At 53.0% G+C, this 26763-nt stretch overlaps 10 protein-coding genes across 10 annotated transcripts; 2 read left to right on the top strand and 8 right to left on the bottom strand.

The window, feature by feature from the left end:
• Positions 1 to 95: 95 nt before the first annotated feature.
• BKA58DRAFT_142819 (transcription initiation factor TFIID component TAF4 family-domain-containing protein) lies at positions 96 to 2460 on the top strand. Its single transcript, XM_046164628.1, has 2 exons — positions 96 to 1460; positions 1507 to 2460. Exons 1-2 carry the CDS (start codon positions 251 to 253, stop codon positions 2169 to 2171), a joined length of 1875 nt encoding a protein of 624 aa, XP_046025879.1. The 5' UTR covers positions 96 to 250; the 3' UTR covers positions 2172 to 2460.
• Positions 2461 to 3736: 1276 nt separating this feature from the next.
• Positions 3737 to 6140, bottom strand: BKA58DRAFT_438411 (uncharacterized protein; the record flags this gene model as incomplete). Its single annotated transcript, XM_046173585.1, has 5 exons — positions 3737 to 3936; positions 3988 to 4426; positions 4479 to 5411; positions 5458 to 5562; positions 5616 to 6140. 5 exons carry the CDS (start codon positions 6138 to 6140, stop codon positions 3737 to 3739), a joined length of 2202 nt encoding a protein of 733 aa, XP_046025878.1.
• Positions 6141 to 7102: 962 nt separating this feature from the next.
• BKA58DRAFT_142789 (uncharacterized protein) lies at positions 7103 to 8025 on the bottom strand. Its single transcript, XM_046164626.1, has 2 exons — positions 7934 to 8025; positions 7103 to 7879 (listed from the first exon to the last, which is right to left on the bottom strand). Exons 1-2 carry the CDS (start codon positions 7937 to 7939, stop codon positions 7253 to 7255), a joined length of 633 nt encoding a protein of 210 aa, XP_046025877.1. The 5' UTR covers positions 7940 to 8025; the 3' UTR covers positions 7103 to 7252.
• Positions 8026 to 8392: 367 nt separating this feature from the next.
• Positions 8393 to 8999, bottom strand: BKA58DRAFT_142758 (uncharacterized protein). Its single transcript, XM_046164625.1, has one exon. The coding sequence runs from the start codon at positions 8821 to 8823 to the stop codon at positions 8512 to 8514; it is 312 nt and encodes a 103-aa protein (XP_046025876.1). The 5' UTR covers positions 8824 to 8999; the 3' UTR covers positions 8393 to 8511.
• Positions 8717 to 11506, bottom strand: BKA58DRAFT_381751 (uncharacterized protein). Its single transcript, XM_046170034.1, has one exon. It carries the CDS (start codon positions 11206 to 11208, stop codon positions 9175 to 9177), a length of 2034 nt encoding a protein of 677 aa, XP_046025875.1. The 5' UTR covers positions 11209 to 11506; the 3' UTR covers positions 8717 to 9174.
• A 444-nt stretch (positions 11507 to 11950) lies between these two features.
• BKA58DRAFT_438408 (major facilitator superfamily domain-containing protein) lies at positions 11951 to 13719 on the bottom strand (the record flags this gene model as incomplete). Its single annotated transcript, XM_046173584.1, has 3 exons — positions 11951 to 12372; positions 12425 to 13124; positions 13171 to 13719. 3 exons carry the CDS (start codon positions 13717 to 13719, stop codon positions 11951 to 11953), a joined length of 1671 nt encoding a protein of 556 aa, XP_046025874.1.
• Positions 13720 to 15354: 1635 nt separating this feature from the next.
• BKA58DRAFT_419761 (Cupredoxin) lies at positions 15355 to 16821 on the bottom strand. Its single transcript, XM_046172722.1, has 3 exons — positions 16255 to 16821; positions 15970 to 16199; positions 15355 to 15911 (listed from the first exon to the last, which is right to left on the bottom strand). Exons 1-3 carry the CDS (start codon positions 16525 to 16527, stop codon positions 15599 to 15601), a joined length of 816 nt encoding a protein of 271 aa, XP_046025873.1. The 5' UTR covers positions 16528 to 16821; the 3' UTR covers positions 15355 to 15598.
• An 855-nt stretch (positions 16822 to 17676) lies between these two features.
• Positions 17677 to 18472, bottom strand: BKA58DRAFT_142729 (CENP-S associating centromere protein X-domain-containing protein). The gene has a single exon (XM_046164624.1). It carries the CDS (start codon positions 18362 to 18364, stop codon positions 17783 to 17785), a length of 582 nt encoding a protein of 193 aa, XP_046025872.1. The 5' UTR covers positions 18365 to 18472; the 3' UTR covers positions 17677 to 17782.
• Positions 18473 to 21018: 2546 nt separating this feature from the next.
• BKA58DRAFT_313810 (Tautomerase/MIF superfamily) lies at positions 21019 to 22127 on the top strand (the record flags this gene model as incomplete). The annotated part of the gene is made up of 2 exons (XM_046167445.1): positions 21019 to 21369; positions 21426 to 22127. 2 exons carry the CDS (start codon positions 21019 to 21021, stop codon positions 22125 to 22127), a joined length of 1053 nt encoding a protein of 350 aa, XP_046025871.1.
• Positions 22128 to 24574: 2447 nt separating this feature from the next.
• Positions 24575 to 25376, bottom strand: BKA58DRAFT_468099 (uncharacterized protein; the record flags this gene model as incomplete). The annotated part of the gene is made up of 2 exons (XM_046175092.1): positions 25358 to 25376; positions 24575 to 25293 (listed from the first exon to the last, which is right to left on the bottom strand). A coding segment is annotated over exon 2 (474 nt), but the record flags the coding sequence as incomplete, so codon positions are not given.
• Positions 25377 to 26763: the final 1387 nt, after the last annotated feature.

Below are 26763 nucleotides of genomic sequence, written 5' to 3'. Positions count from 1 at the left end.
CGTTACGGCTCTCTTTGTCTGGCGCGCGACCGCCAAGACTTTGTCCGTGCTCGTCATTCAGATTCATCGTCCGCTCTATCGACCGCGACATCACCAACATCGACGCGCCTGCCAACTCAACCCCCCTCGCCTGCCCCAAGAACACGTCCCATCGCAAGCGCTACCGAGCCCTCAATACACTGCCGCCGGATGACGCGCCGATAGATTCCCTTTGCCAGCGCGACTCCCCGAAAGGGACGAGCTGCCCACCATGGCCTACCCGAACAACTACCAGTATCCTCCGCCGGGCCAGCAGCCCCCGCCGCCCGTGCAAACGCAGAATCTGAACCAGCACCAACAGCCGCGCGCCTTCTCCCCGCAGAACTACCAGCAGTCTCCTACCGCCCTGTCCCCGACTATGGGCAGCGGCATTCCTCCGAATAAGCGGCAGCGCTTGTCGCCAAATCCTCCATCGCCCGCGCCGTACCAGTCGCCTTTTGGCATGCCTGGCGCGCCCCAATACCCTCCCTCCCCGTATACCGCATCTCCACAGACGCCTGGCTACCACTCACTGCCCACTTCGCCCGCCGCGATGCAGCCTCCGCCCTTCCACCAGCCCCAGCCGTATCAGCACCCAAATGGACAGTCGCCAGCGCCCCAGGGCTCTATGCCGCCACCCAAGGTCCCTTATAGCAAGACTGGAGATAGTTCAGAGTTAGAGAAGGCGAATGCGCGCGACTTGGATGTCAATAACATTAGCGATGTGCTCACAGGATCTGGCATCGATCTGCGCGCCGAGGAGGACAATCTGCTGCACAACTACAGGAGTTTCAACTCGCAAGCATCGGGTTCCACAGCATCACCACATGCCAGTTTCAATAACTGGAGCCAGCAGTCGGGCCATGGCGCATTCCAAGGGACCGGCGCACTTAGTCAAGAAATGACCAAGGAGCAGCATGAAGCCGAGTTCGTCAGGAAGCACGAACAAGCCGCCAGGATATTGAACGAGTCCGCCCAGCAGCCGCTCAACGACCCGTTCCTGTCAGCAAGTGTCCTAAGACATCGCATCGCGAAACGCGGCTATGAGCACGGTATTCAGATCAATGTAGATGGCCTGTTCGACAAGATCCCGGACAAGGGTCAGCAAGAGATCGCACGTACCACTGCAGCTGGTGCCAACGGCGAACAAATTGTAGGCTTGGAGGCTGCCAGTCTACTGAACCAGAACGCTCCACTTGTGGAGATTCTGACACTAATATCGCTGGCTGCCGAGGAGCGTGTCCGGACCATAGTTGAGGATTCTTTTGCTTTATGCCAAGGTCGCCAAAATACTTCTCATGGCATCATTCCGCCACAGTTGCTTGATCTTGCCGTCGTGGAAGAGGGCGCATCAGAAAAGATGGCCCCGCCAGTCAACATCTTGAAGACACCGTGGGAGGCTCCCGACAGTGCTGTCAGTCCTACAACGACAGCTAGCAAGGGTACGTTTGTTTTTATCGTTTTTCAGATGATTGCTAATCGACCCAGGTGTCCCCAATGCGGGACGACTACCAACGCCTCCAAGCGAAGCACCCCCAACCCCTCAGCGGACATACCAGAACGTCAATCACGTTGCCGTTGCGCTTACGAAGCGCGTTAATGACGACTACAAGTGGGAGCAGGAGCGCCTCCGCAAGCGCGCGAAGCGTCAAGCAGGCGCCTCGGCCTCCTCAGCAGATACGCCAGCTGCCCCAATACCCATGCCGGAACCTGTGACAAAGAAGGCTTTGGCATTCGCTAAGAAGCAAAGTCAGTCCGACGTTGTCGTGTTTGGCAAAGCCAACGAGACCGCCAGTATGGCACTTGGTGGCAAGAAGAAGAAATATTCGTGGATGACGGGCGGTGGTGGTGGACCAGCATCGGGTGCATCTACACCGCGACCGGCTGCAGCAACAGGTGGCAGTGGCGCCGCTACACCTGCGGTTCAAGCTCCTGAAAAGGCTCTCGTGGGCCGGAAGCGCAAGTTCGGTGATACTATCGAGCACAATGAGACGGGCGCTGGCATCCAGCTCCGTGATTTGATCCATGTGCTGGATAACGACGGAAAAGAGAAGAAGTCGCTCACGGTCATCCTGGCGCGACTCAAGAACACGGAAAAAGACACTAATCCCGAGGTCAACAAGACGGCGCCTACTGTACCTGGTCGGGTCTAAGAGCTTAGGCTCTTTCTTATTTGCATTATCAGCGTTGGCGTTCAAGGGAAGGCTGTCGGATGAAGAGGACAGAACTCGTGACACTTTATTTGCATTATATCCCCAAGGGCTGGGGTAAAACTTTCATCGATGCGAGATGAACGATTAAGGTGCCTTTGAATGGAATGGATTTCGTGTTAAAGGTATCACGTTGAATGGGGTAGTAGCTAAATGATCCCCAAGAAAAATATCTACAGAAGATACCGTCTGCTAGCTTTTGAAGTTTTGCTCTCGATAATGCTACTTAGGGATCAAGAACCTTTCTCTATCAACAGCCTTGATGAGACAAGAGGATCCGACCATGTCTACAAGGCTATATCATGCCCTCGACCATTCTAAGCGCCAGGCGCACCATTAGCAAGTGTTCCAGACTAGCGCCAATATGATCAGCCTCGTACCTTCCACTGCGGCACAGTTAGTTGCAAGCATGTTGAGTACTTGTTCACAGCTACACTCGACGCATTGGTGCTTTCATCGTTTTGAACACAAACTGATCAAACACCTATTGCGGTAATCAGAATCTGGATGATACATCGCTATGTACCATACCTCAAGGCCACCGCTCACCACACTTGCATGGTCAACTCTTCGAATGCATCACAGTTGTTCGCTTTCGAGCAGAGGACTTGTATGTTGGCTAGGAGCGCCCGTCTGTACATCCTATAGTATGAGGTCCCATCAAACTCGTCTCTCTCGAGCAGCATGCTCCACCTCAACACAGCCAATACATCCTTTCAGTAAAGGTACGCCATCCCCCCATCCTCAACAAGCAAATCCTGCCACGATGCTAACCTGAATACAGATTTCGATCGCTACAATTACACAGCAGGGCGATGGCTCCGTGACGAAGAACTCGAGCAAAACGCACGGTTCATACAATTCGACTTCGATGCTTTGTGTCGCAAGATCATAGCACTCTGCATTAGGGATGCCTGGCCTTTTGATTTGGAGGATTGATGGGGTGCGTTGGTGTTGTAGGGTGTACGATTTAGAGCTGTTTGGCTGGCAAGATAGGAAGACGCATTGCGGAGCTTCTTGTTCTTGTAGGCTCTGTACTTGTATGCATATTTGCTCAATGTACAACAAATTTATCTCCTCATCCACTGTATTTCCTACCACCAGTATGGTTATGAATTAGTATCTCGAGCTCAACCGGTCTCGTTACTCAGACGGACGTAAGCGTGACCGAAATCTCGACAAGACTCGATAGCCGTCCCGAAGAACACTAATTGAAACAATAACAGAGTTTTTGCTACTTCAAACGTTTGAAGGGGGTATGCTTATATAACATCATCAATCGCTTTCGACCAGATCGTCAGGAAAAAATGGCCTATAAAAAAGACAGATGAAAGAGGACGCGCGCAGAAGAGACAGTCGCAATCATGGTCCTCGTCTACCCATACATCGTGCCCGTATCCCGATAGTAAATGTCCAAAACTATGTCGATTCCCCGCAGATTAACAACTTTTACGGAAAACAAGTCGTGCGTAATTTGGCTCGGTGTTATCAAAATGCGATTGTCATGTTTATCTGAAGCGAGCAGTGCAGCGGCCCATGACCTCGCCCTGGCAGACGAGCTCGGCATTGAATTCGGATCCGTCGAGCGTGAGGTAAATATCAAAGTAGACGCGGTAGAAAGTACCTTGAGGGGTATCCATGCGTTCAAAGTCTTTTTCGAGGTTCTTTCGTGAGAGGTCAGAGGTGAGGGTGACGACCTCCTTGATACCTTGTTTGCTGTTAGTATATGCGCTTCACTCATGCATTTCTGTTCACTTACGAGGATCTTTAGTGTACTCTGGGCAAACATCGTCATCGCATGCATAGAGTATATCCTCATACATGAGCGTCGCACCAGGCGCGACTTGTCTGAAGAACGAGACCTTGACTGGCTCGCCAATCTTGACTCTTTGACCCTTTTGCACGAAAATCTGGCGCGTATACTTGCAGCGATCTTTGCCGTCAAGAGACGGTACACGGTATTGTTCGGGGTGGTGGCCCTCTTTGAAAGGTTGGAGGGTAGCCATGAGGTAATGCCTACGCGCAACACGGTGTGTGACAATTCGTTCTGTGATACCGGCTGTGACGGCTCCCTTGACGATGGCGGCGACGGAGTCCATGGGACGGACGACCTTTGACTGAAATTGGGGCGGGACGTGGAGTTTGATTTGTTGGAAGAGATATTCGGAGGCACCGAAACCACCAACAACCAAGACGTTCTACAGTAGTCAGCACTGGACCTGATCTGGTTCGACCTTTGTGACCGCTTACCTGCAATGCCCTGTTCTGTGCTTGAATAGCAATAATCTGGTTCCTGACAAGCTCGAGAATACGGTTAACCACAGGCTCAAAGCACTGTAGAATCTCCTCGTTGGTGAAAGTCATGTATCCTTCCTCAATGCCAGCCTCGGGGAACTCAGCCTCGATACCGACGTCGACGGCCCACTTTTGACCATTGTTTCGGAAGTCGGCTTTTATCCTGTTCTCGAAGTCCATGATACATTTGGCGTACACTTTACCGGCTGTCTTGGAGCCATCTGGGAGTTTCATCTTCCTGATCTTGGCTCGCAGGATGTTGCTGAAGTTGCGGTTGAGAGCAGTGGAACCACACGAATCTCCGGATCCAGCTGTACACTCGGCGACGGAGAAGGGCTGCTCTTCTTCGACTTCGTAGGCGATCAAATCGACGGTGCCACCACCGCAATCGACAATGAGGACGGCATCGTGTATCTTGAGGTTGAGCAGACCGGTCTTTGAGCAGAACATGGCAGCAGCTTCGGGTTCGGTGATGAGGGTCAGTCTGTTGTCGTTTTCGTCCCGCAAGAAACCAGCCTGGATGGCAGCCGCACGCGTTGCAGCCTTTCCAGCGTCGTTCCAGATGGCGGGTACTGTAAGGTAGTATCTGATATTGCGCTCCTCACGGTTGAACACCTCACCGAGTGTCTTCTGCAGCTGGTTCCGCATCGCCTGGCGCAGGTGGAAGAGGTAGTCGGCGGCGACATCGATCTCAGACTTGCCCGGGGGTAGCGGCGGGAGGTTGATGGGGTCGATGTATGTGTTTCCGGACAGCATGAGCTGCAGCTTGAACCATTCGACCTTTTGCACACCAGGCTTGGGGTAGCCCGTGGGGGCCAAAGCATCGGCGATGTCAGGACCCCAACCGACTACCTTCTGGTACTGGTCGTAGTAGAGGACGGTAGGAATCTGCAATGGGTTAGCGGGTGCGTATGAAGGTGTCGGTCTAGCGCACCTTCTGCTTTGTCTGGTTGCCCGCGCCAGGCCATTCGGTGATGATGTCTTCCTTGGCCTCGGTGTTGGTCGCAAAGGCGAATGCGACGCCGGAGAAGGTGGTGCCCTGTTTGGCATGGTTAGCTGCTGCAGCGTCCGGTGGTGTCTGGGGCTACTCACAAAGTCGATGCCAACAATGAGCTGGGCCTTGGAGCGACCTTCACCAGCTACCTCTGCCATGCCCGAGGGCCTGTTGTATGCTGCGGGGGGACCATGAGGGGCAGGAGCTCCCGGCGGTGGAGCGCCATAGCCCTGGCCGTACTGTCCAGCTCCCGGTGGGCCTTGGGGAGGATAGCCAGGCGGGCCAGCCTGCGGAGGGTAGCCCATGGGCGTCTGCTGGGGAGGGTAGCCAGGCGCGCCCGTGTTGATGGGCGGCAGAGGGCTCGCGGGTCGGCCGTGCTGTTGTTGCGGCGCACCGAGGCCGCCAGGAGGAGCGTATGTGTACGAGGGCGGGCGGCCCAGAGGGTTTTGCTGGTTCATTGGGAGCGAGGTGCTGCTCGAGTTTGAGGCCTGAGGCGATAGCGACGTCGGTCGTTGGCCTCCAGTGGGGGCGGGATTGCCTTGGGGCGTGGGCGAGGGATTGTGTGAGGAACTCTTTCGTTTCGAACCCACTAGGTTCTTGAAACGGGCGTTCATGGAACTCATGAGAGAGAGAGGGGAGGAGGGCTGGGAGCGGCGGGTGGGGTGTGGTCCAGGATATCTGGGAGAGGTGCTGCGGCTGACAGCAAGCTGGGCGCGGTCCAAACGGCGCAAGCTGCAAGGCTGTGTGAAGGAAAGCCCGCCAACGCGGTGCGGCGCAGTCCCCGGGGAATTGGCTGGGGCAGCTGGAGGACAGGCTTTGTATCCTCGAAGCTTGACACGGCAGATGCAGCGCGCGCAGACCCAACAGTTGCTCGTTCCTGGCCACGGCGCTTGCTGGCGAAATTGACGCGGCGGGGTGAATTGTACACAATAGCGGGCCACTCTCCGCCGGTCAGCATCCTGGGCATATCCTAAAGCACTACTAGAGTACACCGACGCCACGACCAGCCACGTCGAGCCGCTGTCAAACACACCTCTTCTGCGCAGTTTCCAGCGGTACCCCAGCGACATCCAACGACTGTTCCCGGCGGAACACCACGTGCTGAGCAGGGCCGACTCTGAAGAGGACAAGATAGTTTCCTCAAGCACTCTGGCGGCCTGACCAATCCATCAAGGATGCATCCGCCTTACAAGCCCGAGCTGGGTGGGTCTGGCTGCACATTGCTCACCTCAGCACTCTGGATGCCTGAGGTTGCACGTCGCGGATGCCTTGCCCTATGCGAGCAATGGGCTGGAGTTTGCAAAGGTACAAGCTTTACATCTCTGTGCAGTTTGCAAGTCCGTCCTATCTTCGCGCTGCTTTGTTCCGATGCCCATTGATGCCATGCTACGGGCCCACTACTCTCCACACCAGGGTCCATAAGGCTGGTGTCTAATCTTGGAACCGGGCCTGTTTGGTCACGGTATGCTAGCGTCTAATCGTGCAGCACGTTAACCAGTAATTCTTGGACTTCCATGCGTATGTTTGAGACTCGGTGAAGATCTTCAACGGCAATGTCTTGATGCTAAGCGAAATGTGCGCTAAAATGCCTTCCAAGATGCGACCATCCAATATATCCAATGTACCAATGTATCCACCGTATCCAACGTAAAACGCCAACAAGTGCCCACCCTATCCAAAAGTCGCGTAGAATGCTCACGTGTGTATCATATCAGCCCCATTCCTGTATCCCGAATCATCCCACCAGCCCACTCCCGAAAGCCAGCCAAGCTAGCACGCCCGATAGAACCAGCAGCAGTATCGCAACCACGAACATCGCGACAATGTTCTCAACCGAGTGCCTTACATCATCCGGCCTGGCTACATCAGCCCCGAGTTGACTCTCCTCGTCTTCCTCGCGGGACGCATGCTGGCCGCGGGGTATGTACTGGACGAGCGTGTCGCGGTACGACTGCCGGACTGCGATTGCGTATGGTGGTGGTGCGTCGGCTGGGTAGAAGGCATCGTCGGATTGGTGAGATATTTCCGTTGACTGCGTGTACGTGTGGGAGACGAGGAGAGCGAGAGGGACGTCGTCGGCATCTGGGGTGTGGGGTGGTGAGTCTGTGTATGGTTGGTACGCTGGACTGCGTCGTGACTGCCGTTGGTGTGTTGGTGAAGTGGTTTGACGCGTCGAGGGTGTTGCTTCTGTTGGTGTTGGGGGGTCGTCGTGGTAGGGCTCTTCGTCTGCGTAGGGAGGAGGCGTCGCGGACAGCGGTTTTATTGTTGCTGAGGAGTCTGAGGAGCTGGGTGATGCTTGGTGGGTAGACGATGTCCTTCGAGCTCGTGCCGGAGAGTCGCGATACGGTTCTGTAGTATTATTCTGCACAATGGTTAGCTGACGTGACGCCAGATGAGAGGAGGAGCTGATGTATACCTCCATGATGAGCTTCCAAACCTAGGTACGATGCACTCTCCCACAAGTATGCCTCCAACACTGCCAAAAGAGCGTCCGGTTTCCTCAAGCACTGCCTAAGAAGCTGCTGTAAGCTATGTCACCAAGATGCTGTTGAGCGCGATCAGTAGAGGCTGCGGCACGTCCCACAGCACAGGAGATTAGCAGTCGCGTAACCACAGGCACATATCAAGTTGGAGAGCACAAGGCAGCTGCGACAGGCGTCCAAGGCCTTCCGCAGCAGCGGCGCAGTAGTCCATGGCAGCCCCCATCAGATGGCTGGGGGGTAGCTGTCGGCCATGGATCCGCGCACTCGGAGACATCCATGCGCTGTGACGATTGTGGCTATAGCGGGGGGACGAGTGGGTTTAGCGCTGAGGCTTGATTCCTGGCTACGCCGCTGCCGGGCCGGCAAGGCAGACATCATGACATCGGCATGCCGTTGGATTTGATCGAGTATCGCGAACGAATACAGGCCAATGTCCTACACATTGAAGAAAGCTTCTGCATAGCAGATTCTGTCGACTTCTCCAATTTCTCAACAAGGTTTGCAGCCAACATCAATGCTTCCAAAGTTCCGAAGAGGAGGGACCATCGCACCGCCACAGTTCCGAAACTCTGACCCGCGACGCGACATTGCCTGACATTTCAGGAACGCGTTTCAGGATGAAAATAGAAAGCGTTCGAGATTGCAAGCGCTCGCATAGTGAACAGGTCCACTTAAGTCGACGAATGTCGCGACTGCCTGCACTGTCGGCAAGCAGGACTTGATCCAGCTGCGTTCCAAGGTTCTGTTCAAAGCTCAGAGTGCACGCGCTGTGCACGCTACAAAAACATATAGACTGATAAAGACATAGTAAGCATTCTTTCATTGAACTGATCTCTGCTCTAATTGCACATCCAATCTTACTTTCTGAGATTTCCGAACGCAATGTTTCCTTCAATACCTCTGCGTCTCAGCTCTGTTCATAGTAGTAAATGTTCAGACCCTCTGTCGATCTTGCCACGATATTCTCCTCACCGCCAGAACTTCATACCAAAACCTACAATCATTGACTCGTAGAAGAATCACCTATCTCTGGACTCGGTCTCCTACCTACCCTCCCCAAAGGTTTTCTGGTAGCATTCTTCCTACCTCATCCCGCAGTCTTCCTCTCACGTGTGGTTCACGATGCTTCAGTCTGGACGCGAATGCAAGACCGGTCGCAGACAGACACGACTTACTATGCCCTTCTACTCCTACTTCGACCACGTTGCGGAAGTTCGTCATTGGCGTCGCACTCACTCGGGCACTCGCCGTTTTCGGATCCAGCGTCATGGTCATGGGAAGCCTCGTTAACGACCCTCAACACCCTTCCGCTACCGGACCCACTCTCCGAGGAGTTCGCAGGCGATGTGCCGTTGGTAAGCGAAGGAACGCCGGTGAAGTCTCCGTCGAAATCCGCAAAGTGCGATTGATCAATCGATCGGCTGTCGTTGTCTGAATGTGGTTCTTCGTAGAGCTCCTCGTAGAAACCCAAGTCACTGTCAGCGATGTAACCCTCCGAAGTCTCATCGCTGTCTTGTGTGTAATAACAACCTGTAGGAGCGCGAGCTGGGACAGAGCCTTCCGATGACCTTGACACTGACGCATTACGCACCATCAGCGGCCCCTGACGTACATAGTACGGACAGTTTGGACTGCTTTCTTCATCGCCTTCGTCATCAGCATCTTCGGAAGTGTCATCATCAACGCGATGCGTATTGGTAGCCCACCAGCGCTGAACCCCAATATCTCCATGATGATCGTTCAATAGCGATGACAAGGAAAAACGGGATTCTGCTGGCACCGCCTTGTCGGCCGGCCATTCACCCAGAGAGAACCGTCGAGATGCGAGGGTCGCTTCTGGAATATCGTCAGAAACATCGTCTTGTCTGTCATTGACAAGATATTTACGCTGAGTTCCAATGTCTCCAGTCTCACCATCTGAGGAGGAGCAAAGGGAAAAACGAGCTTTCGCTGGAACAGCCTCTTCGATAGACCATTCATCCAGGAAGAAACGCCGAGACGCTCGGAATGCTTCTGATATACCGTCTGGAACGTCGTGTGGCCCATCGTAGTGATATTTCGGGTAGTCTGGCCATGACGATGATGATGATGAGGTTGAGATGTCATCTGGAACATCGGTCGGGTAGCACAACGATGCTGAAGCAGCGAGCTTCTCGCGGAAATTAACGTCCTCCGCAGCAAAGGACCCGTAACTTGATGATGGCGACGATGGAGAAGAACTTGGTGGCGTACGATTCATGACACGCAGACGCGGATGGGCTCCATCGTCTACCATGTCGGCGTAAGAACGATACTGCGGGCTACCTACCGAAGGTATAGCGTAGCATCGAACATGGGAGTAAGTTATACCTTTGACCATCGAACCTTCCCATCGCTTTGGGTTGGGGATAGGAGAATCTGGACGTGTTGGATGGCGTCCGGGTCTCTCGTATTCGACGTCTTGTAAGTAGTAGGAGTCTGCCTCACCCCCAGGGTGATAACAAGTGGTAGCATCTTGTTGATCCCGGGATTGCGGGCGCGGATGGTCTCGGTAACGGATAGCGTTGGAACGTTGAAGAGGTACTGCAGCCGGAGGGGGAGGTTGTAGCATGGACAGCTTTTCTATCCCGGGAAGCTTGGAAAACACCGAGAAAGGTTCTTCGTCGCTGACGGTATTGTCAGAATGCGGGGATGGCGATATTGAACGTTGCTTAACAACCTCTACAGCACTTTTGAAGAAACTGGCGACAACATCCTTCACCTGCGGCACACAAGCCTGCCGATAATCTCGCCTTTGCTCCTCCCCAAATCCACGCATTCCAGTGTCCTCCCCAGTCGTCTCAGGCACCATAACCATACTATCCAGCGAGCGTCGAGGTTGCTCCCCAGAAATTTTCGGGGCCGTCATATCCAGGCTCAGCCTTTCGCGGAACATTGAGACGCCGGTAGGATGGTTAGCATACCGAGGTGGCGCTGAGGAAGGATAAACACGTACAAATTGGTTTTGTTGGATCTCAGGAACTTTGGCGAGGACTTCGTCGATGTCGTGACAGGCACATTGGGGGCTCTCAGCGTGCTTGTGGTTGCGCATATAGTCGAAAGTCATCATCTTCATGCCGACGACTTTTGGTTGGGGTGGTCTAGTGGTTGGTTCTTCTGTTGGCTTTTTGGTCGGTTTGTTGTTCCGCACCTTCATGTATGCTATAATCTGGGTTGGGCCGAAGGTCATATTGGTGGATGTGTGATAGATTTCGAGGTTGTTGTTGCTGTTAAGTGTTTGACAGTATCGTGAGTCGCGAATTGTTGGCTCAGTGTCTTTGTGGTATGTCTTAGCTAAACAGTGAACTAAGCTTCGGACTTTCACGTTGGTGTTTGCTGCAAGGGGACTATTCGGGAATAGTTCAGATCACTGTTTTATACAGGAGATTGCTTCTAGCGATGTCTGCGAACATCTACGATTTACTCTTGTGCAAGAACGCGGATGCCAAGATGACTCAGACCTCTAACATTGTGAGCATAGAGTGGGTGATTCTGTGGCAGTAAGCCGTTTGCTGCCCAGAAGGGTTTCATCTCAGTAACTGTAGCAGCGCAAAGTAGAGACACGGTATATCAGGTCTGGTGAAAGTCAAATCCGCACGTGGTGACCGTAATTGTGTTAATTAAGTTGATTTTACTAACAATCTTCTGCGGGAAAATGTCTGTAGATGCTCGTAAAGTTGGAGCCTTGGTTCTAACCCGAGTTGAGAGCTAACCCACTGTGTTTCATTTTGCCGTGGCTTCGTAGTCGTATAGCTATAAGATGAAGATAACAAACAGTTCATGTTCATCAAATGGTGTTCCAAATACGAACACAGTATGGGGAATACTCCAAGGCTCGGGTATTTAACGGAAAAAGGATCGACAACTTCAGTGATGCTTGCAAACCAATCGCACAAGATGGTAGTGGTATCATTGGGTTCGTCGCCAAAAGCTTATGCGGTGAGGTTCTCAAGATTATCGGCCTTACTAAGTCGCCTGACGCCCTCCGCTTTCCTGTCCTCAGCAAGAAGGGAAGCGAATTTACTAGCCTTCCTGATCTGAGGACCTTTCCAGTAGAAGACGTAGATTGGTGCCACGACCAAACAAGACAGGCATGCCAGTAGGGTAGTGGCATACTCAGATTTCTGAGGGCTTGAGGATGCAAGGTTATTGAACATAGGCGTGGCGTACATGGCGGAGATACCGGCGAGGAAATCACGAGCGAACGCGTTTCCGCCGGTGGCTGAAGCAGAGTATGGCCCGTAAGCGGCGATCATGTAATCGACTGAGGAGTAGTAGATGGCGAAGTTTGCCAGTCCGACGAGGAAGGAGAAGATCATCGGGGCGATCCAGTGGGTTTGCGGTGGTCCCATACCTATGTCGCCATTAGCTGAAGGTCAATCGATGGTGTTCAGGAGTCAACTTACAAGTCCAGGCAAATCCGAACAGCCCGATGGGCTCGAAGAGCGCAAGCAGAAGAAGCGGTTTCAATCGTCGCTCTGGTGTCATCCAATCGGGACCGTTTTTCTTGCGTAGGTGATCATCGCGCCAGAACCAAGGCCAGTACAGGAAGTAGGTGAAGAAGTAAGCGGCATTGATGGGAATGAAAGCCCAGGCGACTTGAAGCGTGCCGAAACCGAAGTTGTTCGGGAATGTGACGTTGAATGCTTCTAGGAACGTGAAGATCAGAGCGTCGGAGAAACCAGAGAGTAGCGACAGGAGCAAGACGATAGGTTCTCGAACGAACATCTCAAACGGTCGGAGCCAGATCTTTCCGGCTTCCTTCAGCGAAATCCGTGGCGATTTAAGTTCGTTAGGTCCGTAAATGTTGGGATCTTCGCCGGTCTTGCGACGTCTCTTGGCCTCGCGATCGATGAGGATGGTGGCTCGGCTCTCAGGCATGAAGAAGTGTACCGCTTGCACAGCAACACCGAAGATCAACTGAATCCAAAAGTTCCATTGCCAGGACAGGTATTTTTCGATAGGACCGCCGATGACACCGCCGATAGAAGTTCCGATCGTAGACGACAGTACTATGAAGCATAGGGGCCAGTGTTGCGTCTCAGGTTCGTACATATCCGCGATAAGACCAAGAGTCACACTGCCTCCTGCTGTGGAGAGACCACCCTAAGCCTCATCAGCATTGGAAGTACTAAGTACTAAGGAGACTTACAAGAGCTCTGCAGACTATAATGGTGGCGAAGTTCGGAGCGACAGAGCATGGAATTTCCCAGATATTGATGAGAAACATGCTGAGCTGCAGAATCGGCCATCTTCCAAACTCTTCACTCCATGGTGCCCATAGCTCGCAGCCAAAGGAGTAGAAGACCAGATAGATCATCTGCCCAACGCGCGCTGCCTGTGCGCTAATACCGAAATGTTCGGAGATGGGGTTGACGGCGCTTGGATATACCGACGTGTTAAAGTTCATCGAGATCTGAATTCCAGCAATGGAAGCCAAGTACATGGCCTTCTTCCACTTGGGCCATGAGTATGCGAGCTTATCCCAGCACTCCCATTCTCTCAGCTCACGCTTCCCGTCTGCACGGATCATCGACGGGTGGTGATTTCCTTGAGGGTCGACAGGGACATCGGTATGCCACTTCTCCTCCTCGCTGGTCTCGGCTGGGATGCTTGGGCGTCGCGAGGTATCATCTTTCTCAGAAATTGGACCTGACCCAGCTCGGGCGGGCGAAGGGTGCCTGGACTCGCGTTCCGTCATCGTAAGGTGGGCTGGACAGAGAAGCTGGAGATGAGACTCGGGGTGCGGGTTGGGGTATTAAGGCCCTCTTGAACCCAACAAAAGTCCACATTTGGCATCCACCTCCAGAATGACGTCTGAGGAGAAAGCCCGTTGCGAAGAACGACTCTCCACTCAGAGAGGGGCCTGTCACAATGGGATCCATTGTTGCGAACCCATTTCGTACAAAATCGGCCTAAAATTCTACGTTGAGATCGGGGTCATATATGCCATCGACGACATCGACGACCTGAGCGATGAAGTGTGTCTCGGAGTGGGCCTAGCCCAGCAATGTCAGGGTGCTCTTTGGCGGTTGTGTCTTGTGGACCCAACTATGTGACGGTAAGCTTCGTCCATGCAGCGAAAAACTAGTAGTTATGTGCTTAATCCACTTCTTGCCGACGTGCGCTCACCTCCCGACAGGCCAAACGTCCGTGGATCTGCATGCGGCTCAAGTAAAGAATGGGCCAAGTGGGTCGGAAGCCCACAAGTTCTCAAGCAGCTAAGGCGGTCACCCGATAATGCTTGAGTTATTTGGCTTCCTTGTGTCCGTTACGAAGGTAGGTACGCTCGCAAGAGATTTGCCTCGGTCTAATCACGTTGTGACATTGATGAAATCTTTCAAACGGCGGCATGTGAGAAAACAGTGGTACGTCAGGAAGATGATGAGAAAGAGCCTTTGTCGCCTTCAGCTGCGACCTGTAAGCTTGCGGTCTGGAAATTGATCATCATGCCGTAGTCGTCCGATTGGGGTATAGATGGGAAGAGGCTCTGCGGGCGACGGATGCAGGTGCAGGGTGAAAACTCTTAGCTCGGCTGGATGACATCATGGCACAGGAACGCAAGATCCACCCCGGTTGCAACACCAGAGCCAATCCTCACGATGCAATCAGGGCGTTCTCGACCAGACGTTAGAATACCTCTTGGGGCAACCTACCCGGGCTGTTTTGTGCACAGTGTTGCGATGCGTGTTCTACGTTTCCCTACCCGCATGTCTCCACCGCTTGCCATCTGGGCATCTACTGTTCTATGCACGCAGCTCCGCCTGCATGCTGCTTGGCATGGCATTATATGCTAGTTTTCCTAGGCTCCTCACGTCTCGATGTAGAAGCGTATCCATCATTCGATCTAGATCGTGCGATATGATGGCTAGACCACCTGGGCACCTTTCGCCAAAACCTTGGGACAGCGCTCCAAGGTTTCGATCAGCGGCTCAGTAGTTATGTGCTCTTCCGTTAGCATGTAACAAGAAATTATGCGCTATCTATTGTTTCGATATAGACGACAAGTGCAGGGTAGAATACTCACAATGGCTAGAGATACCCGACGGATCGAAACAAGATGATAATATACTCTCCGGAGTGAAAGCTCAGGACACTAAACAACGAAGAAAGATAACATGCACTATTAGCATCCAAACGCCGAGAGATCTTGAAGTCTGACAGCGTGGCAACCTGCAGGAGATTTATTGTCGTTCATCAGTTGACTGAGCCCCGAAGATAGCAAGGCCAACCTAGTATGTATTCATTTCTGAAAGAAACATCATCCCAGCAGTAACACCCCGACCGAACTCCACAAAATCCCATCTTTCACGAAAGAAGTCAAGGAAAAGTTTATACGAGCAATCAATATTCGTCTTCATTATTTTCTACCAATTTCTCAAAGCAAAAGCGCCAATGACCGCAGACCCGATTGCAAAGCCCAGCTCGGATCAATGCAAGTCATGCAAATAAACGTGGTATCACATAAACTAGAAAATGCCATTCTTGCATACTTCCTCCAACAGTCCCGTTCATTTTCATAACGATAGATGAACCCCCCGAAATCACACCAACAAAAAAGAAGTTTCGAGTGATCCACCTTACAAGACAGCGACAGCGGCAGCGATAGCAGCTGCCGCCGCACCAATGAAGCTCTGCGCGCTGAAACCACTGGCAGCGGTGTTGGCAGTCTGCTGGGCAGGAGCACCGCTTGCAGTACCGCTAGCACCACCACCTGCAGCGCCGCCGGAGGTGCCAGAGGTGCCAGAGTTCGCGCCGCCACCGGCAGAGGGCGAGGTGGGTGTGTTTCCTGAAGCGCCACCAGAGCCAGCTGCCTGGCCAGGGGACAGGTTCTCAGCGGCTTGAGCCGCGAGGGCTACGAAGGCTTCCATTGTCTTGTTGCCGGATGCGGGACTGTTGGATATAATGTTAGTGAATTGATGTGGATTATAGAAGAGAGTGTGTAGCTTACGCGTTGATGGCACCGACCATACCAGCCTGGCAATGCTTGCCTTGGGAGCAGTAGAACCAGACGGGCTTCGCGTCTGCGACGCGGATGGTGTAGGTGAGAACTTGGCTTGTGGCGGTTAAGGAGGCGTTGGTGGGCATGAAGCCGGAGAAGAAGGCGTCGGTCTTGTTGGACATGATGTTTTGGATGGGAGTGCATGGGTTGTCGAAGGTGGATTGGACGACGGAGTGGTTCTGTTAGGGTATTGTTAGTTGAGAAGGTGGAAGCAGCGAATATCGTGGAACTTACCTTGGGGTGGAATTGGAACTGGACAAGATCTCCGGGCTGTGCCTTGACGTTGGAGGGAGAGAAGGTCAGGCTTCCGTTGGGGCCACCGACTTGAACTACGTGCGTCATGACCATGCCTGCCATTGCAGCCGGCGTAGAGGTCGAGACGCTGCCGAGTACTGCTGACGAGAGAGTTGGCTTGGTAGCAGAGCCCATGGACATAGACATGGAAGATTCCTGTGCGCACGCGAGGCCGAGGACGGCGGAGAGGATAGTTGCTGTTGAGAAGTACATGCTGACTAGTGTATGTGGTATTCGTTTGCGTAAAGGCGATTTGGTATTAAGTATGCGATTCGTATTGCGATGCTCGTCTCGTCAAGAGAGTGGATGGGCGACTAGCGCTTTGGGTCGTGAAAAGTAGCAAGCTGGACTAGCCAGTTGTATATTAAAATTGTGAAGAGGTAAGTAAAGAAAGATAGATGCAAATGAAAATGCAACACAAAGTGACAAGAAACGTGGGATGCAGAGATGAAGAAAAGAGAAGCCTGAGGTGACGGCTATAGGGCCATCTTAAGGCATGAAAGATTTGCATGCGTGGCCAGGGCGGTTACTAGCTATTCCGATACATGGGGTTGGTGTTGCGACACGTTAGAGGCGAGAACTGCTTCAGCCTCCTGGTTCGGCTGAGGACCCTGTATGTGAGGCTTAAAACGGGTATATTTGTCTGTAGCTAACAGCGCGACCATCATCGCTGTGAGGTATTTGCAATATGTAAAGAGCACACGGTAGATATTCGATAACAAAGTAGCGCAGTGCGATGCAAAGCAAGTATACATGCTTATTTTTAGTGTTGCGTTGACGATAACGCGATGTTGGTGTTCGTCAAGATGTAGCTGGGGTGTTGAGGGTGCGACGCGCTCCACGTTCCGGGTGTGTTTGAGCCCAACCCCATGATGCTTCAGACCAGGCGCGGCAACGGTAATCTCAAGGCCGATCAAGCCAGGCAACCGGAAGATCTGTTTGCGAGATTGTGCATTACACGTCGGTCAGGCTGTGCAGTAGGAGTAACAGTCAACGACAAGATCTTGGAAGCCAGGCGTCATGTGGTCATGTTTCAAACATGCCAGGCTGACGTGTCCTTCATTTGTTCATAAGTCCCTTCGGCCTGACTTCTGAAAAGTAGTTCGTCCTGAAAACGACAGATGTGTACATGTCCATGTTTCGGCCTTTTGACATCCCCACCTACTACTACCACGAGGCTTGGCCGTGCGCCGAACACCCGTCTTCGCTCGTTATGACTTGCGATGTTCCAAAAATATCCTTGCGGTTCTGGCATCCAAGGATAGGCTGCGAAGAGCGCATGTATGATACGGCGCAGTCCTCGAAACCACCGCTATGGGCAATGTGAAGGTCCCCGTCGGTCGCCGCCTGGAGCAGCATTCTAACCCATATCCAAACAACTTGCATACACCCAGATAGTAGCTGGTTGTCTTTCTCACTCCGTCGCTGGTCTGCGCAGGATCATCGCATCTTCATGCGTACGGCACTCTCAGAAGTCCAACACAAGTTGGGGTGCCAGCTTCTCGAGATCTTCCACCTGGAGAAAACCATCGATGCTAGCTCCATCCTTTGCCGCTGCCTTCATTTCGTCCTGACTTCTGAGGAAAGCTTCCGTGACAAAGATGTCAATGTACTTGCCCACCAGCCTCATCGCACCCGTCTGTATCTGTATGTTCGGGTCTTCGAAGTTCTCGAGAAGTAGGCGTGCAAGGAGCGCTCGGGATATGACGGGTTCGGCGAGGGCAGCGTTGGCTGCTGCTGGCGGCGGCGGCGGCGGATTGGTAGTGGGTGCATCGTCCATAATGTCGTCGAAGTCGGAGATGTTCAGATCCTCCGCGAGCTCTTCGTCCTGATCATCGTCGGACAGATCAATAACATCGGCGGCTGGTTGAAAGGCAGTCTTCGAGGGCGCAGCATTGCCCTTCTTTGTGGCGCCTGTCGCGCGGGATGTCGTCGCTGGGGCGCGTTTCGTCGCGGTGGATGCTTGGGAAGGCGCACCCACGGGTCTTGGTGGATTGAAAGACGGGCCTTTCCGGCGCGCGGCGTTCGCTGTCGCATTCTTGGGTGGCATTTCGAGGCGGAATAGAGCCTGAGTTTCGTTGCGGGCGGTCAATGGAGTCACGAAGCGTGGAGTGAGGCAGCGCTTGATGTTGGTGATGGTACCCGTGCGATCCACAACACAAACACGCTGCGCGCTCTCACGTGTGCGTCATAATCCGCAGCAACAACACTCTGATACCGAGGTACTGGAGCATTTGGTCGCTTCCATGTCCCCAAAGAGCTCCTCATGTTCATCCCAATGCCGTGGACCAAGGCGCCCCATCTCATATGTGGTTATTCGTTCGGTATTGCGCACCGTCCTCGGTGCTGCACAGCCTTCGAGATGGGCGCCTTATGTTGGTTCATCACATCTCGCAGTATTCTGCTATACCACACCGCTACGGGCATGTACACCGTCACAGCCGAATTCATTCCGGAGACTGTCTCTGAAAGCCAAGCCAACTTACATCAACCGACCGTTGAGCAGGTGTAAGAAACAACGTTATACGATCACGGAGAACACAGACCATCCTTCGTTTACGCGCCACAAGCCCACCTCAAAAGCTTGACATTTCATCGTAAGCCAGAAAACGGGCCGCACGGTGGCGCCGTTCATCTCGTATTGGTAATTACGGTTACTTGCGTAGTGTCCGCATTGGATTGAATACTCACTATGGAGTATGTAGACTAATGAAGTCGATGTAATCGTGACTTGGTAATGGCGCGGGGAGGCGGTCTCATCAAGACAAAGAAAGAGACCAGCCGTTGGACTAGTTATCTGGTTGAGAGGCTGAGAGCCAATTGTGGGGAAATGAGATCGAGGTGGTACTATGCTGCCGGTAGGGTACGTTGTTACACGGCGTTGGCAGCAGACATTTCGAAAGGGTCTTGACGTGCAGAGCGCCTGACACATAATACATATATGGAGCTGTGCCACGAACAAAGAGGATTTTGTTAAGCCAGGGAGGTTTCTGCGCACTGCGTTCCGATTGGTGGTGGTTTACTGTGGATTGTTACAGTCATCTCGGGAAAAGTCGAGGCGCAGCGAACATGGTAGGAGCAAAGTTGGGCGGTTGGCTATCGCCCAATTCCTTACGCAGACGTGGCAGAGAAGGAGCAATAGCTTGAGTCGTTATCGAGGTACGGTCCATTGAATATAAGTGGAGATTGCTAGATCCCGTCGCATTGGGGTCGAGACTGGGACAAACAAGAACTAGTACCTGCATCAGCTGTTTATCTCCCGCTCCTTTGCACACAAATTATTTGGGTACCCATGATGCGTGGAAGTGATTGAAGGATGAATGTCGGTGGGTGTCTCAGTGATTGGTCTGTGACGCGTGCAGTGTCGTGCCTTTCTCGAAGTGGAAGGCATACGCACATCAGTGACCATGTCGGCGTTGGAGTCTGGTATGGCTTCGCTCGGCAGCGCTCCGAACTGCGGAGATGGTACGTGGCCACGACATGTGCCAGTGACTGCGCCGATGCTGTGCAAGCCAGGCGGCTCCAGGTAAAGTAGCGGATGCTGCTTCTTCCCGCCCGCGTACCTCCTGACAAAAGAGTGCAGGTAGGCCAGAGACATGGCACGAGAGGCGCGCCCGTCAAACGAAGGTCGAGACTCCGGAGCGAGCGTCCACGAAGAGCGGCTCCAGGCTAGGCTGGGTTTGGCGGGGTAGGAGGAGTGGCCGGCGATGGGGTTAGTGCGCGGGCTAGGAGCCAGCGTCAAACCTCGATTGAGTGGACCAGAGAGGTGTTGCGTTGTCGCTGAGATTGAGGCCAACGTCCTGGACCAGGGGGGACGGGGTCGCCCTTTCCCTTGTGGGCGATGCTATTTTGAACTGGCAGTCACAGGGAGTGCTGAGGAAAGCGCAGTCGTCGCAGCTGGCAGGTGCGGGTGGTGGCGCTCATGGAGCAGCAAACATGGCTTTCCTGATAGCTGAATCATGCTGGAGTCGCCGACGCTTGACGCATAACCAGATAAGGATGCAGCGCACAGCCGTCTTCAGCCAGGCCTCATGTCAGATACCCAGTCCGACCGTGTGCAGGCGCCCAAAACTGCATGGCGGGCGGCTGGCCCGTGTGCAGATGATGCTGCAACTTTGAGGCCACACCCCTGTCGCTCTACCCGAGATGCTTGAGGCTTGGTGCTGCTTGGTGCTCAAGTGCACTGGCATGCGGCGACTATGGGAATATATCATAGAGTGGTTCGCCGTGCGCTGCCCAGGGCCATCTCCTGCATCTCTCCAACCAGTGCCTTCCTTTTGCAACTGCGGGGTGTTTGCTCAGTCGTCATCCATTCCTCAACCCCAGGACTGCCACCGCCCATCACTTGGAATCCTGCCGCACCATCTTGCACCACACCGTCAATCGATACACGGACTCCCCACGGACTCTCTCTCAGTTTACGTTTCCTTCAGGGCGCTGATAACCAAACGCCACCGCGTCTCAATTCGGACCCTGTCTCACATTGCAAGATAGAGAAGCGCGCCGGGATCTGCGCTCTTGCATGTGCACCAACGCCTTTATCCATATCTAGGCAAATCCCATAGCAGCTCGTCCTGAGGATTTTCTGCGCGACGCCCCAGACAGATAACCCTGGTCGTCACTCTTATATCCTCAATCCCCCATCGTTTGCTCTTCCTCGTCATGCCCCATTCGGTCAACAACTCCACCTCGACCCAAGCAAAGATGTCACGCCCATCGTCCACCTCGACATACTCCGGCAACAATGCATTTTCCCAACAGGCAGGCACCACCCTCCTGTCGCCAGAGAAAGCCAATGGACAGCTCTCACCCTCGCACTCGCAGTTCTCTTTTGCATCGTCGCCCCAGTCGGTCCAGGACATCGAGCACGACTCCCGGAACCGCGCTCCGAGTGCCGCCGCGGATGAAGTAGGCCCCCTACGGCCCATGACTTCGCGCTCGCGTGCACAGTTCTACGAGGATCAATTCTCCTACAAGGACGGTATGGCGTCGTCGGCTCGCGACCGTGTGACCAAGGATGCCCCCATTGTAGCCGAGCTGCGGACAAACGTTATCGTAAGTTGTTATTCTGCCGAGCTCCACTCTTTTGGCAAATCACTAACCCGGCGTAGATCAAAGACGAATACACCCTGGTCACCGACCTCTCGCACCACCTCTCGACGCGCTATCAAAGGCCAGAGGCCTCCATCATGATAACGGTCAACCACTCAGCGTGCCTGCTCCTTGGTGGTTCTTTCGAGCCCACCTACATGCTCACTATTAACGCTCTGCCTGTGCAACTGCAACCCACGACCAACAAACGCAATGCTGCCCTGATTCAGACATTCATGGCCGAGTCAATCGGCGTTGCGTCGGAGCGTGGCGTAGTCAAATTCGTACCCATTCCCGAAGAGAGCCTTGCCACGAACGGCATGACTATCCTCGGCGAAATTGAGCGCTTGGAGCGACAGCAAGCCGAGGAGACTGGTAGCAACATCAAGCGTGCCATGACCAAGAGCTCGCGCAAATCTGGTGTATTCAAAGCGAAGAGCACCATACAGCTCTCTCGTGGTCTATCCAAGGCTGACCATGGCGCAAGACCAGTCGTCACCACCGAGGTTCCTCACGATGCATCCCGTGATTCCGGAGTAGCTGTCAACGAGAAGATTGACGACAGCAGGATCGTCAACAAGAAGTCTGAACCCATACTCTCCAAGTTCGGCAAGAGGTCCGCCTCTGCCGCGCACCCAGCGCCGCCTCCTATTCCTGCCGACAGGCCTGCGACTTCAGGAATGACCAAACGTAAGAGCTTCATGAGCGTCTTCCGCAAATGATCATCTACGAGCACTCGCTACATCGACAGCATTGTCTAGCAGTCATCCTCTAATCAGCAAACGAAGACCTAGCATTCACCATCTCGATTTTCAACGGCGTTCCACAAGGCACATGAAACCACTCTCTAGACTGAGTCGGCAACACAGACTCACCTGCTGTACTCCACCATCACGGCATCTGTCGGACTTTGCATACGGCGCTACACATGGGCATGGTCGAGTCGCAGAGTGCGACAAAACTGCATTACCAGGCGTTTGGGGTGCGACACATCACATGCTGTTCATACGAATATACCCTTCTGCATTTCCTTTGTCGCAAAGCTCTAGTGAGCATTTGGGCTACATAGAATCATCAATGACACATCGCTGCCTCAGTACATCAGAACGTCTTCTCAGTTTCTTACACATGCTGCTGATCTGCACTTCGCCGAGGAAGCACCTGCGCTTCACTCACCGCAATGGTGCCGTCTCCCGTGCCGTGAGCGCAATCGCAGACCCACAAGCCTGGATGCCCGCTCGACTACGCCATTGAGATCTTCATTCAGTCCAGATCCTCACAGATCTTTGCCATTTCAAAGTTGTCTCGGTTGCGCGCGCCCCATCTCAGATCGACAAACTTGCCGGACGGTCACTAACAAAGAGAAGGGCCGGACGTCCACCTGCCGCGTGGCTAGACCAGAGACTACCAGACCGCCCGTGCTTGCCAAACGATATCCAAGCCGGCAACAACTTCACTCAGTCTCACCGCGTATCGCGATGTCCGTTTCCGCACTTCATCGCACCCATGTCTCAGCCCAACGTCAGCAAACAAAGCCCACGTAGAAGCCCATCAATGCTGCCAGCCTATCATTGAGACATGTATGCCTCCTAAGCCAAATAAGCGAACACCACCAGCGCCCATCGCTGTCACCGACCAAGCATGACTGACCCGAAAACACTGGACATGCGCAGACATTCACGTTAGCCGCCTGCCGCCCATTCTGCATTTTACTTTTTTCAGCTCTCCACGATTTGCTAGCAAGTGGATCTAGATGCGCCACAGCAATCGCTGGTGTCGGAGAGATGTAGCGTGGCGACTAGCGTGGTGCGGGAAGGCTAACTGGTAGCTTCGGGCGGATAGAATATGGCCATGTCACGATTGTTTCTTCAGCTGCGAGGGAATGTGGCGTTGGTCCAGCCCTACGATGTCGGTAAAAGGTTTTCTCTCTAAAGGCTTAGAGCGGCAGTTTGGAATTTACGAATGCGTTAGTGTGGAGATGGTGGTGTTGTGCCACGTTTTGGTGGGCTGGGCTAGTTTCGATGCGAGGGTGTTGGCGTGTATGGGACATTGATTGTGCATGTCTGGAAAGAAGGGTCTGACCGGTTGAAACTCATGTAAAGATCGCCTATGGTAGATGTGGGTACTAAGAAGCGGGGGCCTTGCGGACAGTAAGCATGAATGTGAAATTTGCTATCGGCGCCTTGACAGTGAAGATCAGAGCAAGGTTTTGAGCGATCAGTGATCAGCAAACTGCGCAACTCTGCGCATCTCGCCCAGCACCACATTGATCCTAGATTCCACGAATTTGTCGTCTTCTTCATTTACTCGCAACGTCGTCCCTGTCGACTAAGACATGGATTCCACTCTCTCAATTTGCATGTCAGTTTATCCGCATCCTTCACTCACAGAATGCTGGCTTCCGAACCAATCTCATCACAGTAATTCGCTTCCTTCCACTTCGGAAGTTTGCGCTCCCATAGCTTGGCATCGTATGCGTTGCGCAAATCACCCAAGCGAGAGCTTGGTTGAAGTCGGAACATGCGCGACTGAATGATGCAGATAAGATGAAAGGGATCAGCGAGAACTGCGTAGGCCAAGAGTACATCGGTGTATACAATAGTCCATCATGATCGCGCACTGGTTGGTAGAGTTCGCCGGGAGTTCATTGGAACGGTGGGAGCTATGGTGATGGATTCAAGATTCATGGGTTCGTGACTGACGATCTTTCTTCGGAGTTGGGGGTTATGACGTCATGGTTTATGACGAAGCTTGTGCGCTATCTTTGTTGCTTTTGATCGTCAACCACGATCATGAAGTGTAGTCTAATAGTTGCGAACCTTTGGAGGTGGTTCGGATGACGAGGGGAGTTTCCTCGATGTTGGAGATGCCGAAGTGGTGAGGAAAGATAGGATAGTTGGTCAATTCACAAAGGTGTCATACTGTCTCATTTCTGCATTCGCTATCTCTTTGTAGATTCAGTCCAATCCCCATTCACATGTCTCTATCTGTCAACCCAAGACCACCTGCCCGAAAACCCTCCAACTAATTCATTAGTAAATTCCGGAATAGTCCCCAACAGCAGACTTCCCCTTCTCTCACAATCTTCATCTACCTCACGCTTCACGCTACATAAAACCCCATGCGCCAACTTCATACTCTTTGCCTCCAACAACTCCACCACAGCTACCTTGTTCTCCTTCATCCTCATCCTAGCCATCGCTTCCAGTTTCTTCAACAGAAAATCCTTGGTTTTGTAGCGCTCGCGCCCGGTAACTCCTTGCATGAGGCGGTAGCACAGTGCAAGCCATCTGTGCAACGGTAGCCAGGGTTCCAGGCCGTTGGCTTTGTTGTCGATGGCGGAGATGAGGGTCGTGACTTCTCTATGCCAGTCTGAGGGAGAAGTGTGATACCAGCGGTATTTCACTTTGAGCAGGCGGATTGAGCGCGCGTATTCTTCGGAGAAGTGGGCTAGGATGTCGGTTTCTGGTGTAGGAATGGGAATAGGACATCGGATCAGGTCTGCTTTGCAGATCTCGGGGGTGAATGGGTCGACTGCGTGTGTGTAGGATTCGTTAGGGGCAGTGTTGGTGTGAGTATCCTCTTCGGGTGATCCATCTGGGCCGTTGTGCGTCTTGTTCCATGCGTCGACTTCTTTCAGCATCTCTGCCAATTTTCCGTCGGGGTCGTTGGAGTGATCGAAGATGCAATCTGGCAAAGATGCGAAAAAGCCCGATGCGAAAAGCTCGTCGAAGTCAACATCAATGTCCTCGAGCCAGTCGACGTCTTCTGCACACTCCTCAGGGTTCTCGATTCCCTCGTCATCCGCGAAACCTGTACTTGCCAGAGACTCGCTATGTGCCGATCCGTCCGAAGCCTGATACCCATCGAGTTGCTCGTTCAACTCATCTGAAATCGAATTAGCTTCCACGCCCATGCTCATACACATGTATTCAGTGGAAGGGGTACTTACTTCCACGCCCTCTAGTTCCATAACTGCTAGCATGTCAGACATGATAACATCCTCGCCGGCTTGTCGCTCCTCTAGGGATGGGACAGACTGCTCATCTTCCGGAGACAGACCTGCAGATGTATAGGCGGGTTGCATGGAGGTGGGGGTTTCTAGAATCGTAGCATCGATGGACCCGTGCGCTATTGTAGGCGCTGGGTTTACGACTTTATCTTCATCGATCTTGTTTCTTCCGTGAAAACCCTGGTGGGCCTGGCCTTTTGTTTGAACGTTGCAGATATTCATCTTGTACATGTATAGGTTTACGTCTCGAGATATTTGATTGTGTTGTGCGTTTCTTCTCTGTTGTACATTACGCCCCATTGCAGGCAGAATCTGGTATAGCTGGTGTAGTGCTGCATAGTGTAGTTCCTGTGAATCAATGTAGTCTCACAACGCAGGAGATTGTTTCGAATGAAGAGACACGGTGATTGCGGGATGTGAACACTACACGACTATAGTGCCACGCGTTGATGAATTGTGTAGCTTCACCGCGAAGCTTCATGTACGGTCGAAATACTGAATTGGGTCTGCAGCCAGTACCTTGTCTAAGTTATAGATATGACTCGCCAGTCTCCCTGTTTCTCCTTCTTATACCGTGCCAATACCCCTAGCCACATATCAATACGGTCCCCGAGTTTGTTGGGCGCATAATTTGCAACTGATACTAGTGGATAGCAATTGTCGTATCGGAAACGCAATATTAGCGGCGATTGGTACCCCCTCAAAACCCAGACCTTGTTGTACCGTTGAGAGTGACGGGAGGATCCGCCACTGAAGCCGCTCGAAGTTGCGTAGAAGTACCGTTGGAATCGATCATCGTATGAAACGTTGTCTAATCTATCGATCAAGATACTGTCGACTTGCAAGGCATGCGAAAGTCCACGACGCGTTTCAAGAGTGTGAAACGAGCCACCCTTCTATGAAGTCTTCGTTTTTTGAGTTTTTGTAAATGAGATCTATCATGCGATATTGGTGATCGCGATCAACAACCTCGGCATGGTGCTTGTCGTCTATACGGCCATAATGGGCATGGAGCATAGGATGGTCTTTCGTCTCGCGGATCTCGTCAACCCCACGGGAGTGGACGTCTCTCGCTAGCTGAATGAGCCAATTCATGCCTCTCGGATCGGTCTCCTCGGTCGATAAACAAACGAGGAATTGTTCTGCATACTGGTAGATTTCGCGCATGAACCGAACCTGATGTGATCTCTCGTTGATATCGTACTGATTTATCGAGATTTGATCGATCCACAGTAGACACACCCTGTCGCCGTATGTAGCTCTCCAGGAGTGACGGACTTCCTTCAGAGCATGTGCCAGATTTGCGAACACATTGAAGGGCGTACCGTTGAGAATTATGGGCTCTG

This window comes from Alternaria rosae, assembly GCF_020736505.1.
Source record: "Alternaria rosae strain MPI-PUGE-AT-0040 chromosome Unknown BKA58scaffold_4, whole genome shotgun sequence".
Taxonomy (NCBI): Eukaryota; Fungi; Ascomycota; class Dothideomycetes; order Pleosporales; family Pleosporaceae; genus Alternaria; species Alternaria rosae.
The sequence above is the reverse complement of the archived record's forward strand: the minus strand, read 5'-3'. Positions and strand labels throughout refer to the sequence as shown.

Coding starts and splice junctions, on each gene's coding strand:
- BKA58DRAFT_142758 (XM_046164625.1), bottom strand. CDS start 8,823: ATGAAAGAATGCTTACTATGTCTTTATCAGTCTATATGTTTTTGTAGC.
- BKA58DRAFT_419761 (XM_046172722.1), bottom strand. CDS start 16,527: ATGTACTTCTCAACAGCAACTATCCTCTCCGCCGTCCTCGGCCTCGCG. Junction 16,200..16,254: donor AGTTCCAATTCCACCCCAAG/GTAAGTTCCACG, acceptor ATACCCTAACAG/AACCACTCCGTCGTCCAATC. Junction 15,912..15,969: donor ATGGTCGGTGCCATCAACGC/GTAAGCTACACA, acceptor TATATCCAACAG/TCCCGCATCCGGCAACAAGA.
- BKA58DRAFT_381751 (XM_046170034.1), bottom strand. CDS start 11,208: ATGACCTTCGGCCCAACCCAGATTATAGCATACATGAAGGTGCGGAAC.
- BKA58DRAFT_142819 (XM_046164628.1), top strand. CDS start 251: ATGGCCTACCCGAACAACTACCAGTATCCTCCGCCGGGCCAGCAGCCC. Junction 1,461..1,506: donor TACAACGACAGCTAGCAAGG/GTACGTTTGTTT, acceptor TAATCGACCCAG/GTGTCCCCAATGCGGGACGA.
- BKA58DRAFT_142729 (XM_046164624.1), bottom strand. CDS start 18,364: ATGCCACCCAAGAATGCGACAGCGAACGCCGCGCGCCGGAAAGGCCCG.